Source organism: Colius striatus, chromosome 16 (assembly GCF_028858725.1).
Source record: "Colius striatus isolate bColStr4 chromosome 16, bColStr4.1.hap1, whole genome shotgun sequence".
Classification (NCBI taxonomy): domain Eukaryota; kingdom Metazoa; phylum Chordata; class Aves; order Coliiformes; family Coliidae; genus Colius; species Colius striatus.
In genome coordinates this window covers 5,797,109-5,812,520 of record NC_084774.1, presented here as the reverse complement: position 1 = coordinate 5,812,520, position 15,412 = coordinate 5,797,109, and the positions used below count along the sequence as shown (strand labels likewise).

Sequence of the window (15,412 nt, the reverse complement as noted above, 5' to 3'; positions counted from 1 at the left end):
CAGAAATATGGAAATGCTTTATTTCTCTTCTGTTTAAGATTTTTATCAGAAAATAAAAGGCAGGGTGTAGTACTATAAAAAAACAACCCATGTTTTAAAAGCAGAAACATGAAAAGGTTCAAGCTTTCTTTACTTTTCTTTACTAAGAACAATACTCTTAGTCACTATTCAAACAAAAGGAGGTTTAAAAAGCATATTTAAAAATAAAACTAAAGATTCAAAACCATTTTATTTAGCAATGCCTTTTTAAAGGCACATTCACTAGAAAGTCTAAGTCTAGAAAACACTTCAGATAAGGTCAAAAACCCAGTGCCTTCCATTAACCAACTCTTCTGGTGTAAAAGGCACATACAACCCTATGCTGATCTAAAGTTCCAAATCAAGACAAGCAATACATTACATCACGTGAATTATTTTCATTTTTAGACAGAACCCTCTTCTACCTCTGGTCTATCTCAGACCTTTCCTAAGACAAAGATAGTGTACATTTTCTCTAATTTGTCTAGTCAGTGCTCTTCCTTTTTTTTTCTCCTTTAAAATGTTTCTTAAAGCACTCATTAGGCCAGCTCTTGAGCACACAAATAAGTTCAGTATAGTCATGGTTTCAGCAGTAAAATACTTTAAAAGCTATGTAAGCTTGGTATTACACAGCAGACATTCTCTCCTGATTCTTATTGGATATCCAAATTTACAGAACAAATCACATCTTTAATGTAGCAGCTGCTGGCAAGCACACACACATTTTAAAAGAATATGCTTCATCTCTCTAAGTCTTAAAGCTCTAGTAAAACTAGAGAGAACCTGAGGCACACAATCAATGCCAGTGCTCAATTGCAATGCCTTTTCTAAGAACTAAAACAAACAAGAACAGAGACAGTTGGTTTGAGGCTTTCTGAATACTGCTAGGTAGCCAAGAGATTTATGTGTATTTTTGCACAGTGCCAGAGTCATTGATTTAAGAGAAGCAGTTGGAGTTGGCACCTATTCCTATGAAAAAAGGGACACAAATACATTTTCCCTCAGTTACATAAAGGATTTCCAGAGTCCAGATAAGCAGAGAGCAGCATAGGTGAAAATTATAAATTGAAGCAACTGCTCATAAACCAAGATTATAAAAAGATAAACTTGGAAGACTCACCAGAGCTACACTAACATTACAAGTTTGCAGTTGCTGACAATCTCATAGCACATACCCTGCTGTTTCTGTTTCATAAAAGGATTTGGTGTCCAATGCTTAGTGTGTATGAATGATGTATTTCTAAATAAGCCAGAGGAATAACAAAGGAAATGTCTTCTCTCCCACTGAGAGAAAATACAAGGTTTTTCCTCCTTTATCTAATACTAAACCCACTGCAAAACAAAATGCCAGTCACACCAGCAAGTTCACCCTCCCTACACATCAAATGACTGACCTGTATAAAGTCTGTAACACTTCCCAGAGCGGTTCCGTCCCGCACGCCCTGCCCTCTGATTAGCAGAGGCTTTGGACACTGGTACCACCACGAGGCATTCGATGGCTGTTCTGGGGTTGTAGGCCCGAAGCTTCACAAAACCACAATCAATTACAAATGCAATTCCATGAATTGTGATGGAGGTCTCAGCAATGTTGGTGGCTACTATCACCTACAGATACAGACACAGAGGATACTGTGAGCTCCTCAATCTCAATTACTCTATCAAGCCCTGGCATCAGTGCACCAGGACTCCAATACAAGCCACTTGAAAGATCTCAGATATGACAGTTCCAGTAAACACACTCCAGAGTATAAAAGGATAGAGCAAATGCAGCAGCAAGAGCTTGTCAGCTTAAAATAAGCCCATTTTTGTCAGTTTCACAGTCATTTCCTTATTCAAATTTGTTTTCCATATAAGTAGAAGAATCATAGAATGACAGAATGGTAGGGGTTGGAAGGGACCTTTAGAGATCATCCAGTCCAACCCCCCTGCAGAAGCAGGTTCACCTAGATCAGGTCACATAGGAACATGTCCAGGAGGGTCTTGAAGACCTCCAAGGAAGGAGCCTCCACACCCTCCCTGGGCAGCCTGTGCCATGGCTCCCTCACCTCACAGTGAAATATTTTTTTCTTATATTTAAGTGAAACTTTTTGTGTTCCAGCTTCACCCCATTACCCCTTGTCCTGTTGCTAGCTACTATAGAAAAAAGGGATGTCCCAACCTCCTGACATCCACTCTTTGTCACTGTTTGCTGAGAAAAACATTAACTGATTATAAAGCAAATGTTCTTATGTAGTAAAACTAAAAATACTTTCTGTTTCTCAGTTATATTGAATTGTTAATTTTAACACTGGAATGAGGCAGGAGACTGCAGGGGAAGAAAGTTGATTAAGCGTTCCATGTTGGGTATTCCTGCAGAGATACTTACACATCCAACCCCTACCATTCTATGATTCTATGTGTCCTAAAATACTGAAAAATAATTGTTCCCAAGACAGTAGAGGGAAATTTAATCTTTATTTCATATGAAATTAGACAAATAAATCTTGGAAGTTAACTGACTAATGCCATATCCTGGAAAGCAATGAAGTATTTATACTCAATGTCCTGCAGCACCAGATGAACAATTGCACTTAGACTCCAGCAGGCACAAGAATTACAAGTCATACTGTATAATTCTGTCAGCTTATCTCTATCCCAACACAGGCTCTGCCTAAGCTGAAAGAATGACTCATGATCAATTATATAGTTACAAGACTTCAAGCACTTGAACAAGGCAAAGTTGAAACAAAACATTTTCTACTAAAACCAAGCAAGTTTAACTTCTTTCTTTAGTGAAAATGCAGCATTTACCTACTCTGTGTATAATTTTTCCATTACTAGTGGAAAACAGCCATAGATAGACCACAAAAAGAAATAAAAGCAGCTAAAAGTAGAGTACTTCAGAGTGTAAGAAACTGCAACTGGATGTAGAAAAATACATGGCTGTACAAAGACTCTTAAAAATTGGGAAGTTGATTAGGTATACAGGTGAGTTAGAACTGACATGTCTAAAACTGATCAAAGAGAAAAAATGAAGCCAGAGAACATGTTCTTGGTTCATATCCTGAAAACTAACAGGCAATGTTAGGAAATGCAGAAAGTCTCTCTCAGCAAGTGTTTGCAATAGTCTCATTATGTGAACCTGATACATACAGCCTGTGTAACAAAGACACCTTCTGGGTGGAAGAAATTGAGACATGCAACAGCCTTACCTTCCTGACACTGTGAGAAACTCTCTCAAACACTTTCATTTGATCAGGAGAAGGCAGCCCAGCATACATGGGGAGAACACGGAGGTGCTTTTTCATTCCAGCACGAGAAAGGGCCCGAGCCTGTTCTATGAGCATAGAAACAACAGTCTCCACTTCTTCCTAGAGCCAGAGCAAGACAGGGGACAGAATGAGAGAGGTTTCACTTAGCTGTTACCTATATACAAAAAAGGTATCAAAATAATCCCAGTATCATTTTAGTTGTTCAAACTCCATCATCTTCTGACTTGTTCCCTCAGTTCTGCAATATTCTTTAATAAATTACTATCCATAATAAATACATGTATGTAAATATTTATGTTCCTTGTTATTTTCATATTTGAGACAATGACACAAAGGACTGAAGAAAGTTCAAGTGGAATTTTATCTCAATTTGTGAGAGCAAATTGGGAGGCCAATCTATTCTGACTGTGTAGAATGCTGTGGGTCTCTATCAGGCATGACACAGTACCAGCATCAACACTTATTGCTCAACTGCACATTTAATCTCAGAGATAACTGTGGCATCTCACTCTTCAAAAAACACAGACATCAAAATGTTCAGACATTGCCTTGTCAGATACTCAATTTGCTATTTCAAAGTCAAATCTATAATGGGTATGAAGAGTTTATTCTGAAAAATATGCAAGTTATTGAAACTCTTCAAGGTGGCTCCTCACTGGAAAAATAAGCTACCTCCCATTTACTCTCCCTGAGCTGACAGGCATAAATAGAGCAGAAGAGACTAGCAAATTTTTGTCTCTCAGCAATTTGTTTTTCTGTCAAAGACTTCAAGATGTTAAGGCTGACAAATGTAAATTCCAGTTGCCTTAACTATTAATGACTCACTGTCAGCTTCGTAGGTGTGACTAGAACCACAAAACATACACTGTTCCACTTATCAACAAGGCTGAAAGCATATAGCATTAAATGAGAAAAAACTATCACCCATCACTAGCTTTGAGAAATCCAGACCTCAGATCATCATTACATTTTCTACAAGTCTTTCAGGCTAGCCTAATTCTGCTCCATCCATGCAGAAATATCTGTCATCTTTAATGAGATTAAGATAAGCACAGTTAAGAAAAGCAGGAGACTGAGGCAGCTTTGCAAAGCCCATAACACAGCACTGTAAAGAAACAAAAAATGCTCATGTCTATACCTGACCAGTTAAAAATGCCAGGATATCACCATCATTCTCCATCTGGTGAATTTTCATTGCAGTTTCCACTGTTGATTTTATATAGTCTGGAACAGGACTACAGGGAAAGAAAACATTAGAGACATTAGCAGAAAAATAGGTACCGACTCCTCTCTTCCATAAGAGCTTGCTGTTGGGCACTATGCATCAACCATACCACATTTAGTTCATAATGCATCCTTGGGAATCAGCCTTCAGCAATTAATTTGTTTTCTTTACACTACAGTAAGCTCAGAAACACATCTGCTGCTATAAGCAATGTCCAAATGTTTCCCAAACTGAATGTTACATCTCCTTACCATTGGTCTGGGAATTTCTGAGCTCCAACTTAGAAAAAATGATACCACAGTTGCACACCCTCCTAATCACCACCAATAAGATCAAACAGGAACACACCTCTGTATGTAAAAGATGTCCACTGGAAATGTTCTCCCCTCAACAGTAAGGATCACACTGGTATCTTTGCTGGGGTCACCGGTCTCATTTTGATTAAAGAAATCCCTGAATTTCTACATTAAAATAGAAACAAACACTTTAAGTGTGAGACTTCAAAGAACTAAGAGAGAAACCTAAAGATATGAAGAAGTTAAATTACTACTACTTGGATGTTTTCTTCATAAATTTGACAGTATTTTGCTAAGGTTCCAATGTTAACATTTTAATGTTTGATTTCGTTGCCTTCTGTTCTGTGTGGGATTCAGGCAAAAATACACTGTCTTGCATTTACATTACTTTGAGAAGTAAAGATCAAAATGAGGTAATAAAATTAATTAGATCAGCAGATACAGTTGGAAAAAGTAAACATATAAAATTTTATTGGGCCTATAAATGAAGCAAATTCAAAGCTAAGAAGAACTTAGAAATTATATGACCTGAAAGTTGTGGGCACAGCTTCCATATTCTCATCCATTTTTGGATGAATAAGTAAATTTTACAGCTCTTAGTTAACATCAATATCTCTGCTTTGTAAAAGCAAAGTTAGGCTAACTTTGGTAAGTTTTTGATTTACATGTTGCCAGACACCTTCATAAAGTCAGATTTATTGCCATGAAGTATTTTAAACACATAACAGCAAAAGGATGAATGTTAAGAATGCAAATAACCTATCTCAACTTTTATGACCATTATAAAGATACCATAAACGTTTTGTATGTGTGTATATATATGTCAAATGTATGTATAGTCATACTAATAATTTTGCTCATATTAACTCATTTTATCTTAACTCCAAGCTATGTGAAATGTGGGATTTCTGGTAGTTAAAATTTCAGCTTTAACTACTATATTAAAATTTCAAGACAAAGTATTGTAATGTCATCTAACAGAACATACAAAATACATAGCAGTGCAAGTACTACCACTACCAAAGCACAGTACACTATCAAAATTTATCACATATGCTATTTGCCACTAAAGGAAATCTCAGTACACCTCTATCTTTAGTGCTACATGCAAGCTACAGCCACCTTACCTCATGGACACAGACACAGAAAAACAACGAACGTGGTAAATGAGGATGGAGGAGTTTTACAAGAACCTGAAAAGGATGGGGCTCTGCTTGGGGTGCAGAGGGTTGTGAAGACACACAGATGAGGTTTACAGTATCAAAGGTGACAGATAAAAGAAATGTAAACTGGTTTGGGGATGAGGGGGGTGATTTAAAGCCAAAGCCCAGCAGAACTAGGAGGCCCTTGATGAAAGTAGCAGGTTTAAAAGGAATTAAATAAAGTACTTCATTCTACAGCAGGTGGCAAACTTCTGGAAACTGCTCTCATATGATGTCCTGGGGACTTACAGCTTCATCAAGCAGATTCAAAGACAAATTAACAAACAGCAGGTCCATAAACACATATTAGAAAGACACAGCAGGAATGTACTGTCTAATATCTGTGTTACAATCATGGCAGTAGCTGAGGCAGCTCAAAGAGAACAGACCCACAGCAGGTGGACAGGCTCATCTGCTCTCTCTAAACGGCATTTCCTATGGCTGCTGCTGCTACAGACAGAACACTGGGCTGGATGAAACACTGCTGTGATCTAGGAGGGGATTTCTTCTGTTACTACTCAAAATTAAATTTAAAACATTTCTAGTACTTTATGTAAATTTCCACAGGTCACAAGTCAAACAGGGAACTAGTAAGAACTCACTGAAATCAAATCTACTCATTTATCACTTACTTTTACTAGTCTACAGCTGTCTCAAATGATTACCAGCAAAACACATCTAAAGCAGTGTCTCTTACTAGACTAGATTAAGCCAAAAGAACATTTTTATATAACAATACCAGGAAGAGGAAAAAAGGCATCAATATATGCAAAGCAGATTCATATTTAAATTCATTGCAAAAAATGTTTGTTAATACAAAATGAAAGCAGCAGATTTTATACTGCATTCCTGCCTCTCTTCTTCATCACTCAAATAGCAATAATGCTTCAGAAGAAGCAAGCAGCACAGAGGATAAGCTGCATATAAATAGAAGAGGAACTGCCACTTAAGGTCCCTTCATTTCAAACCAAATCTGTGAGCTATACCTCTGCATCCAAGGTAGCTGAAGCCACAATCAGTCGAAGGTCTCCACGCTTCTTTTGAATCTAGGATAGAGACAAAAAACATCCAGAGGAAAAACTGTTTTCTGAGATAACCAAGTTCTAAAGTACCCAGATTACCAATAACTTCTCTTTTTTAAATTACAAGATAGCTGATGAACCAAAGTACCTATTTCAACCCATAGACCTACTGATCTATGATCAACCTGATGACTGTTTGGAGTTTTATGTATTCATTTTAAGAGCATTCAGTCTGTAATCATAATAGCTTACTCTAAACTTCTGGTGGGAGTCAGATCTTTAGTAGACTGAAAGTCAACAGCAACCTCTACCAGATCACCTCATGCCATCAGCAGCTAATATTATCTACGAAGACATTTCAGCATCAGGGGAAGGAAACAGAAGGTCCTCAGTGTCAGATGCCTGAAAGAAATAGTTGGGTAGGTACAATAGGACAAATAAGGAACTAGAAATCACCCTTTCTCAAATAAGTTCACTAATCAGCCATCAGAATCAGAGATTTAGCAAAAGGAATGAAAATGGTTAAAGAGAACACTAAAAAGAAATCCAAACCTTTTTTAGTAAGCCAATGGCAATATCTGTATAAAGAGTCCTTTCATGGGCTTCATCCAGCATGAGGACACTGTGAATAAAGCAGAAAGACACAATTCCAGAAACACTTGGGTTGACACTAGAATCAACATTTTCCTGTCTTGTAGAAATATCATTTGAAGTCTGCTGCTTGACTATGACTGTTCACCTCCACAGAAAATTGTGGTAGTTAACAAAAGGCACAGCAAGGTATTAGGGAGAAAAATGTAGATATATTGCAAGGTACATGCACACTGTTCTTTATTCAGGCTACCATTTGGAAAGAGGTGGAAGAAAAACAATAAAACCCATCTTTACTGTACTGCATAGGTTTTCAAACCAGAATAGCCTGTTTGTTGTTTTTTTTTCCTTTGACTAGCATCATAAAGAAGTTAATTTAAAGCTAGCAAATGAAATGACTCTGATTCCATGAGGCTTATTTAGCTTTTGTTCCAGAACCACAGCATCAAATCCTACTGCTGTTGCAATGATCAGTCCATCTTCTAACAGTCTTTAAAGAAATCAAACTCCTAAAATAGTTTTCACATCTTTTAGTATTTCATTTGAATAACAATACCTCACTCTTAAAAAATGTACTTATTTACCAAATTACACTTCAGCAAGCATTCATTCCATGTTTCCTTACCTGTATCTTGTTAATAAAGGATCAGCCATCATCTCCCTCACCAGCATACCATCAGTCAGAAACTAAAAGTGAATGCAAAGAAAAATGTAAACTAAAATGCTTAACAGGCAGTCTTGATTACGCAGGTGTTTGGGAAAGACAATTTTCTAAGGTCTTGCCTGAATTTTCACTCACGTTTAATTTTCTAATGATCTGTTAAATCGATCTATTTTGAGCTACAGAAGCCAAATATGTGTTTCTGAGTGCTGAGATATAGCCAGAGTGATTGTTTTTTAATCAGTATTGAATATTTTGTAATTATTTAGTTTTGTATTTTAAAAAACCCAACAGACTGGCAGCACTGGAACATGGCAATAGAAGTTTCTTTGCTGTCTTCTGTAACATGGCTAAATCTACTCTACCACAACAATCCAGTCTTGACCTTCTCAAGGCAGGTTACTTAATACCTGTCACACACTTCTAATCCAGAAGATAAATCTTAACATTTCAATGAAATGCAGCATTTTCCTTTAATACTTTCTTCCTACTAACCAGTGGAAAACCATCAGCTTTATGCAGCCACCAAACAGTTGTTTGACCTGGGAATCCAACTGTGGCCTTGAACTAGGCTAGAACTGGTGTGCAAGGTAAAAGCCTTCCAACTTCCAAGCCCAAATGTTTAATCATCACACTCAAAATCATTTAAGATATTATTTCAGGTGCTTTTAATGAACAAACATCTCCATTTCTTTCACTTTAAAAGAGCTACTAGCCCCAGGAAAAAGAAATCAGAAAGTAAATTGTCTCATTCATCACCATTGCTATTCCAGCATAACTAAAGCAACACAAGCAACATTAATATTGCTCACAGCTGCAAAGCTTGCTATGTAATCCACACAAAATTACTCTCAGTTAGCCTATTCATCCTAATTTTTATCTGCACTTCTAATCAAAACTTATTTTTAGGGTGGTGAGGATACTTTAGCTGTGATTCACTGCAGCTTTTCACTATGACTTTGAGTGATGTATCAGGTCACACAAGCACTGTACCAACATCTGGCCATACTTACTTTGAAAATCTCCTTTAGTTTTAAAATGGTGGCTGCCAGACTAGCAGAGCAGAACACCTACTTGTTTTAATAGGTTTGGATAGCCACAACCATTTCAAGCACACTTGGGGGAACCTGCCTGGAAAACCAAAATGCTCTCTACTCTCTTTACTGGCCATCCAAGGTTCTCTTTAATTTTGAAAAAGTACTTGAAGAGTTTCAGCTAATCCTTTCAGAGTAACCACATGCTGTTTGTGTTTCACCTTAATTCTTGTAGCCTGTGGATCCGTGCAGTCATCAAACCGAATGCAATACCCAACTTCATGCCCCAACACTGCACCTCTTTCATCAGCAACTCGGCCTGCAACCTGAGAATAAAGATTCTTTTAAACAAGAGACTGCTCACAGCACACTTTCTCCTTGCATCTTTATTTTATCCACAGAGAACTGGCATCAAAACAGGAACAGAGAGAGTGCTTTCAAGGAATTGTTCTTGTTGAAACAGTAAGTTTTGTGTTAACAGCTCACACTGAATGTACAAGTGGCAAAATGTTTACAAGTGTTTAAGTGTAACAAATTTGTTTCATGCTTTCACACTGCTGCTACCCAGCAAAGATACAGGTAAGTACTCTGACAGATCTCCAAAGGCAGCCACTCAGTCTGTCACAATGCTGGGGAAGGACCATCTAACAGCAGTTGTGGGAGTGCACTTTAAGAACAGTTGACATGCAAAAAGGGAAGGAGTACAGGTATATGGCATGCAGAAAAAACCACATCTGTCCCTGAACTTCCTCATTTTTTGAATAAAGATGCCACTGTACTTTTCATAACACAGAATCCTCTATGCAGAAAAGAGAGAGAGTTGGCATAATAATTAACAGAAGCAATAGGTTTTGGAACAGCACTACCCTGGGCCAGCTTTAAGGCAATAACTCCTTTAGCTGAAAACCTTGAGTTATTCAGATTTATTCTACAGATTATTAGGTATTATCAAGCCATGGTTTCAGCAAGTTACAAAGACACTTAATAGCTTAAGACACAGCAAGACTCCACAATACATACATTAGTCCTAGTAGAATTCCAAGAGCAAGCTCCTTTCAGTCATTTGAGTGACATTCTAAACCATACTGAAAGGCAGTGCATTCATGATTTCACTTGGAATCTTACCACTCTATCCCTTTCAGCCCAAGTATTTAGGATAACCATCAGTCTGGGTAATGCAAGTAGAAGGTCAGGAATTTCTACACTATGCCTTATGCACCTGCCTGCCTTGACTTCTGACAACCCACATACTCTAGATGAAAAAGCAGATAAGCACACCTATTAACACAAAAGATCATTTTCAGTTCAAGACCAAGCAATAAATCATCAGCTGTATCTCATCTTCCTGCAAAAGCCATACAGTGAGGCAGTTTGCAACAACGTTCTTGAAAAATCATAGTGCATCTATATATTAGCCCTAATTGAGCTTTTTTTTAATTTTAGGCTTAAAAATAATGTGTTCAGACATGAAAAGGAAAAGAGAAGAAAGTCTGACATGAGAAATCGTTGCAGTATACACAACATCTCCTGTAGACTGTGCGCTGTCAGATGGATGTCCTATAAAGAAGGGAGGACACTGCAGGCAGTCTGCCCAAAGCACAAGATGCAGATCGCTGCTAGAGATTGTTCTTTTAACCATGTTGGATCTGGTCAAAGAATACTGGATGAGGTAAAACAGCAAACTGTATAGTTACTCAGATTACAACATTTTCAACAAAGGCATAAGCTGATTTGTTGCAGGTACAGTTTAATACATTACAAAGAACAGGCAAAACAAGGGTGACAAAATAGCACCTCAGTTTTCTGTACAAAAAGAACATTGCAGCAGAAACTTCAGCCCACCAAGCCAGTGTTTGGCAGCAGTTATGAAGACAAGGAGCACTGGACGCTTTCTGTGCAGACTGTTACCAAAGAGTACAAGTTGTTGCCCTCAGCATCTCCTCTTCTTCCTCTCACAGTACATCTAGCTGACATTATGCTGTCCTGGACACATTACATATATGAAAAGATTTCGTACAATAAAGCTGTTTCTTCTGTTTCCTGACACTTTTATGAGGGGAAATAAACAAACAAACCAGAACAACAATAAAAGAAAAAAACAAAGCTTAGAAACTCCCAGGTATGAATTGCTAGAAAGAGATACACAATCCCCTCTTTCTTCCTCTTTCTATGTTACTGTACACAGACTTACATCACTATGTTATTCATGAAAGAAGTTAAGGGTCACACAAGCACAGTTCTGGACCAGTCACTCATAGCTCAGCCCTGCACAGACCACACTTCCACACACAGTTCTGCTGATACCACTCAATTTTATTTCAAAGCTTTTACCTCTGCAATTCTGGACTTGGAATCTTTGGCAAGAACCTACTTATCAGGTTGAGCTCAGTGTATAGTGCTAGCAATTCTGTGAGGGAGATAAGCAGAACTATGTACTCATGCAGGAGCTTAAGCAGTTGTGATTGCTGCTATTCAGCAAAACCTGCTAATAAACTGGAGGTTATAATAGCACAAACCCAGAAAATTTGGACACAGAGGAACTCACCGAAACAGCAGCAACCCGACGAGGCTGTGTCACTCCAACAACCCTCCCTTCAGCTGTCCAGCCAGCTTCTGCTAGGTACTGCAAGCAAATATAGAGGATAAGAAATGAACTGGTCATGTTGTGATTACAGTAATGTGTTAGTTCTCTGCTCTGTATGCTTTTGCCTGGTTGTGACACCAACTGATGCCCAAGGCAAATATGTTACTTAAGGATTTTGTGCATTACTAATCTCACCATTATACAGTACAGTACCTACTTCCTCAGTACATAACCTTTCAGAAAGCATCTAAAAGCAATTACTTGGGTCTCAAGTATTTTTGAAGGACTTAATTTTTATCCCTTTCCTTTCCTTTAAGAAAAAAAGCCAAGCAGCACAAGTCCTGTGCTCACACTAATATGAAGCCTTATAGTTCTCTCCTTTTGGTCACACACATGAACAGAGGTGAATCACCATCCTTCATTTAAAAGACATATAGATGAAGAGTTGAGGGCTATGGTTTAGTTTAGTGATGGGCTTGACAGTGTGAGGTGACTGGTTGGACTCAATGATCTTAAAGGTCTTTTACAGCCATAACAATCCTATGATTCTGTGACTCCTTTCTCACAGTGCAGTTCTGGGTTGCTGGTTTAACTTTTCACATAAAATGCCTTGATTTTACCAAGTTAAACAGACACTTACTTGTGGAATCTGTGTTGATTTCCCACAACCTGTTTCCCCAACAATCACCAGAGTCTGATAATTCTCCACTAGATAAAGTATGTGATTTCTTAGCTGAAAGAGAAGATGACATTTAATTATCAAAACCAGATGTGTACAAAAGGAGAAAATAATTAAAATGACAATATTTATACATCCAACACATGGAGTTTACTGACAAAAGCTAAAAAGCTCTTTAAAATCTATAATTGACATGTACAACACATAGTAAATAACAAAAGTCTAGGAAGCCCATACAACTGTCAGTTGTCAAACAGGACAATCAGTTCCAACAAATAGAGAGAGCAAGGTCATAAAACCATTATTTGATGCGGCAAAACAATTCTATACTGCTCTTTCAAAAAAGGACATAAGAGCCAGGCATCATACAACAGATTTAATACAACAAAAAGAAATTCTGCACCTTAAAAACAGGCAGCTTTTGTCTTTGTTGTTCGATAGAAAGGGAAGCATAAGGATTATAAATGATGGTTACACCACTACTCTCAGCAGGACTCTGTCTCTCCTCCGAGACACTGACACCAGGACCTTCCGTGCCTAGAAGACATAAGCTGAAATTAACTGGCAGAATACACTAGGCAAAAGTGTATCACAACACAACAAAGATCAACATGTTCCTCACAAGAAGAAATCATGGGCAGCACCATGGACCAGAATAACTTTCCCATGAAAGTAACAAAAACATTAATTAACAGTAAACATGCAGAAATTCTCTCAAACTAAATCTATGTCTCCTGCTGGTTGAAAAACAAAAATCTACTGTGAATAAGTATTTGAATGTTTAAAAGAAGATAAAGGAGGGGGGAAAAAGCACATTGGAAAAATATACAGCAAGATCTTGGGAACTTGCTTCTTATTCTATGCCATAGTTCAGGTATATCTTCAACACCCTTCTCAGAACTATGTCTGTGGCTTTTAAGCCAGCCAGTCAGACATGCAACACAACTTTCATAGAATCATTCTGTGATTCTATGTTGCTATGAAAGTTAAGTAATTGATTTATTCCTGCTGTAGGTTACCAATAAAACTACTGACAACATAAAATCATGAATTGTGTAAGCCAAGCAGAAACAAAAACACATCTCAGTAACTGAATCTGTCACCTGCACCTGCAGATTCAACTGGGAAAATCTGACAGTAAAGGAAGGACTCGTCTGTTTTGTAGGAGTTGCTTGTTTGGGCTTTTCCCACTGTTTAAAAACAATCCTTATTCAAAGCTGTCAAACAAATTTTACAGCAAACTGATGCAATTTTAAGACTGATTAGATGGAGATATTAAGAAACAAGGACTTGAATATCTGGATCTTGACCAATTAATGAAGTTAATAAATTCAGCTTCTTGCATCCATTGGTTTTCTCTCACAGCATGTTCTATGTTTTTTTTAATACACTAGTCATAGTGTAGTAAAATCGTGTCAACATATTACTATACATATGTGTTATATATACACATGGATTATAACATTCAAATGATTAAGAAGTTGTTTGCTAAGCTAGGTCTTGACTCTGGAATAGTTTTACAAACCACTGCACACCATAACACAGTGACCATCTTAACAATTGTGAGACTCATCAAGCTCCACTTTAGGGTGGGCAAATAGGAAGGTTGCACACTGCCCAAACCCTGAGGGAACAGTCACAGAGCCACAGCACAGTGCAGGCAGGGAGGGACCTCTGGAGACCTTCTAGACCAACACCTTGTTTTGCAGGGTGTCACTTACAGCAGGCTGCTCAGGCTCCCTCCAGTCTGGCTGGAGACCCTACAACCTGCAGGACTGCTTGTTCCAGAACCTGATCATCCCCACAGTGGGAAAGTGTTTTCTCATGCTTAAGCTGACTTTTTCATGTTTCAGCTTGCACTCACTGCCTCTTGTACTGTTCACAGGCACTACCAACAAACACCTGACTCCATCACATTTACACCCCCATCAGGTATTTATATACATCAAAAACATCCCGGGACTCCTACAGGCTCTACAGTCCCAGCTCTCTCAGCCTCCCCGGGTACATCACGTGCTTCAGTCTCCCAAGTCTCTTTGTAGACCTTCACTTCGAGGACCTCCTTCAGCTAAGTTCATGTCCTGGTGCTGAGGACCCCGCAGATCGTCCCTGACTTGTCCTTTCGAGGGTTCAAAGGACCACTTCCTCGCACGACGTCGGTGACCTTGTCTGTCAAGGCTTATGAAGCGCCGAGGCGCTGCACACAGGATCCCAAGGTGCCTCTTTGCTGAGCTGCTCTCCCCGGTGTGCAGCACCCGCGGTTATTCCCCTCGGGGACAGCGCTTCGCGTCGCCCTCCGACAAACTTCTCGGGGTTCGCGTTTCTGCAGCCAGCCGAGGCCCCGAAGGGCAGCACGCCCACCCGACCCATCCACCCGCACCGCAGCGGCCAGCGGGCGGGCTCCGTCCCTCCCCTGCCGCCCCGGCACCGGGCAGCGCCCGGCTGCAGTCACCGACATCGCGCCGCGCTCCGGGCCCCGCGGCGGACGAGCAGCACCGCTGCATCTACAGCACGGCTGCACCTACAGCAGCCTACCGCGGCTTTCGCTCCGGCCCCCGCCACAGCCCGCGCGGGAAGGAGCCCTCCCCCGCGCAGCCCCCGCACACGCCGCTCCCCTCACCCGGTTTCCAAAACTTCACCGGTCCCACGGGCGCCGCCATTTTGGGGTGAGAGGGCAGGCGGAAGCGGCGCGGCACGTGACGCGGCGCGCGTTGCCATGGCGCCCGGGGCCACCTCCGTGCCCGAGGCGAGGTGCCGAGGCCGTGGCCATTCCTGCATCTTGACCGCAACAATGGCTCTGTTTATAACACCCCGTATACTGAGCTAGAGTGTAATAACCCGGGGGAGAA

At 39.6% G+C, this 15,412-nt stretch overlaps 1 protein-coding gene across 2 annotated transcripts in view; it reads right to left on the bottom strand.

Annotated features, from left to right (window-relative positions):
* DHX35 (DEAH-box helicase 35) overlaps nucleotides 1-15,233 on the bottom strand; it is a 32,727-nt gene extending 17,494 nt beyond the window's left edge. For both annotated transcript variants that reach the window (XM_062008920.1, XM_062008921.1), the window contains exons 1-12: nucleotides 15,184-15,233; nucleotides 12,967-13,100; nucleotides 12,525-12,617; nucleotides 11,846-11,923; nucleotides 9,522-9,626; nucleotides 8,231-8,292; nucleotides 7,567-7,636; nucleotides 6,979-7,038; nucleotides 4,843-4,955; nucleotides 4,408-4,504; nucleotides 3,210-3,368; nucleotides 1,413-1,623 (exon numbers count right to left, since the gene is read on the bottom strand). In XM_062008920.1, the coding sequence (XP_061864904.1) occupies nucleotides 1,413-1,623; nucleotides 3,210-3,368; nucleotides 4,408-4,504; nucleotides 4,843-4,955; nucleotides 6,979-7,038; nucleotides 7,567-7,636; nucleotides 8,231-8,292; nucleotides 9,522-9,626; nucleotides 11,846-11,923; nucleotides 12,525-12,617; nucleotides 12,967-13,100; nucleotides 15,184-15,223 (1,222 nt within the window). In that variant the 5' untranslated portion in view covers nucleotides 15,224-15,233. The remainder of the gene's footprint in view (nucleotides 1-1,412; nucleotides 1,624-3,209; nucleotides 3,369-4,407; nucleotides 4,505-4,842; nucleotides 4,956-6,978; nucleotides 7,039-7,566; nucleotides 7,637-8,230; nucleotides 8,293-9,521; nucleotides 9,627-11,845; nucleotides 11,924-12,524; nucleotides 12,618-12,966; nucleotides 13,101-15,183) is intronic.
* Between the last annotated feature and the right edge of the window lie 179 nt (nucleotides 15,234-15,412).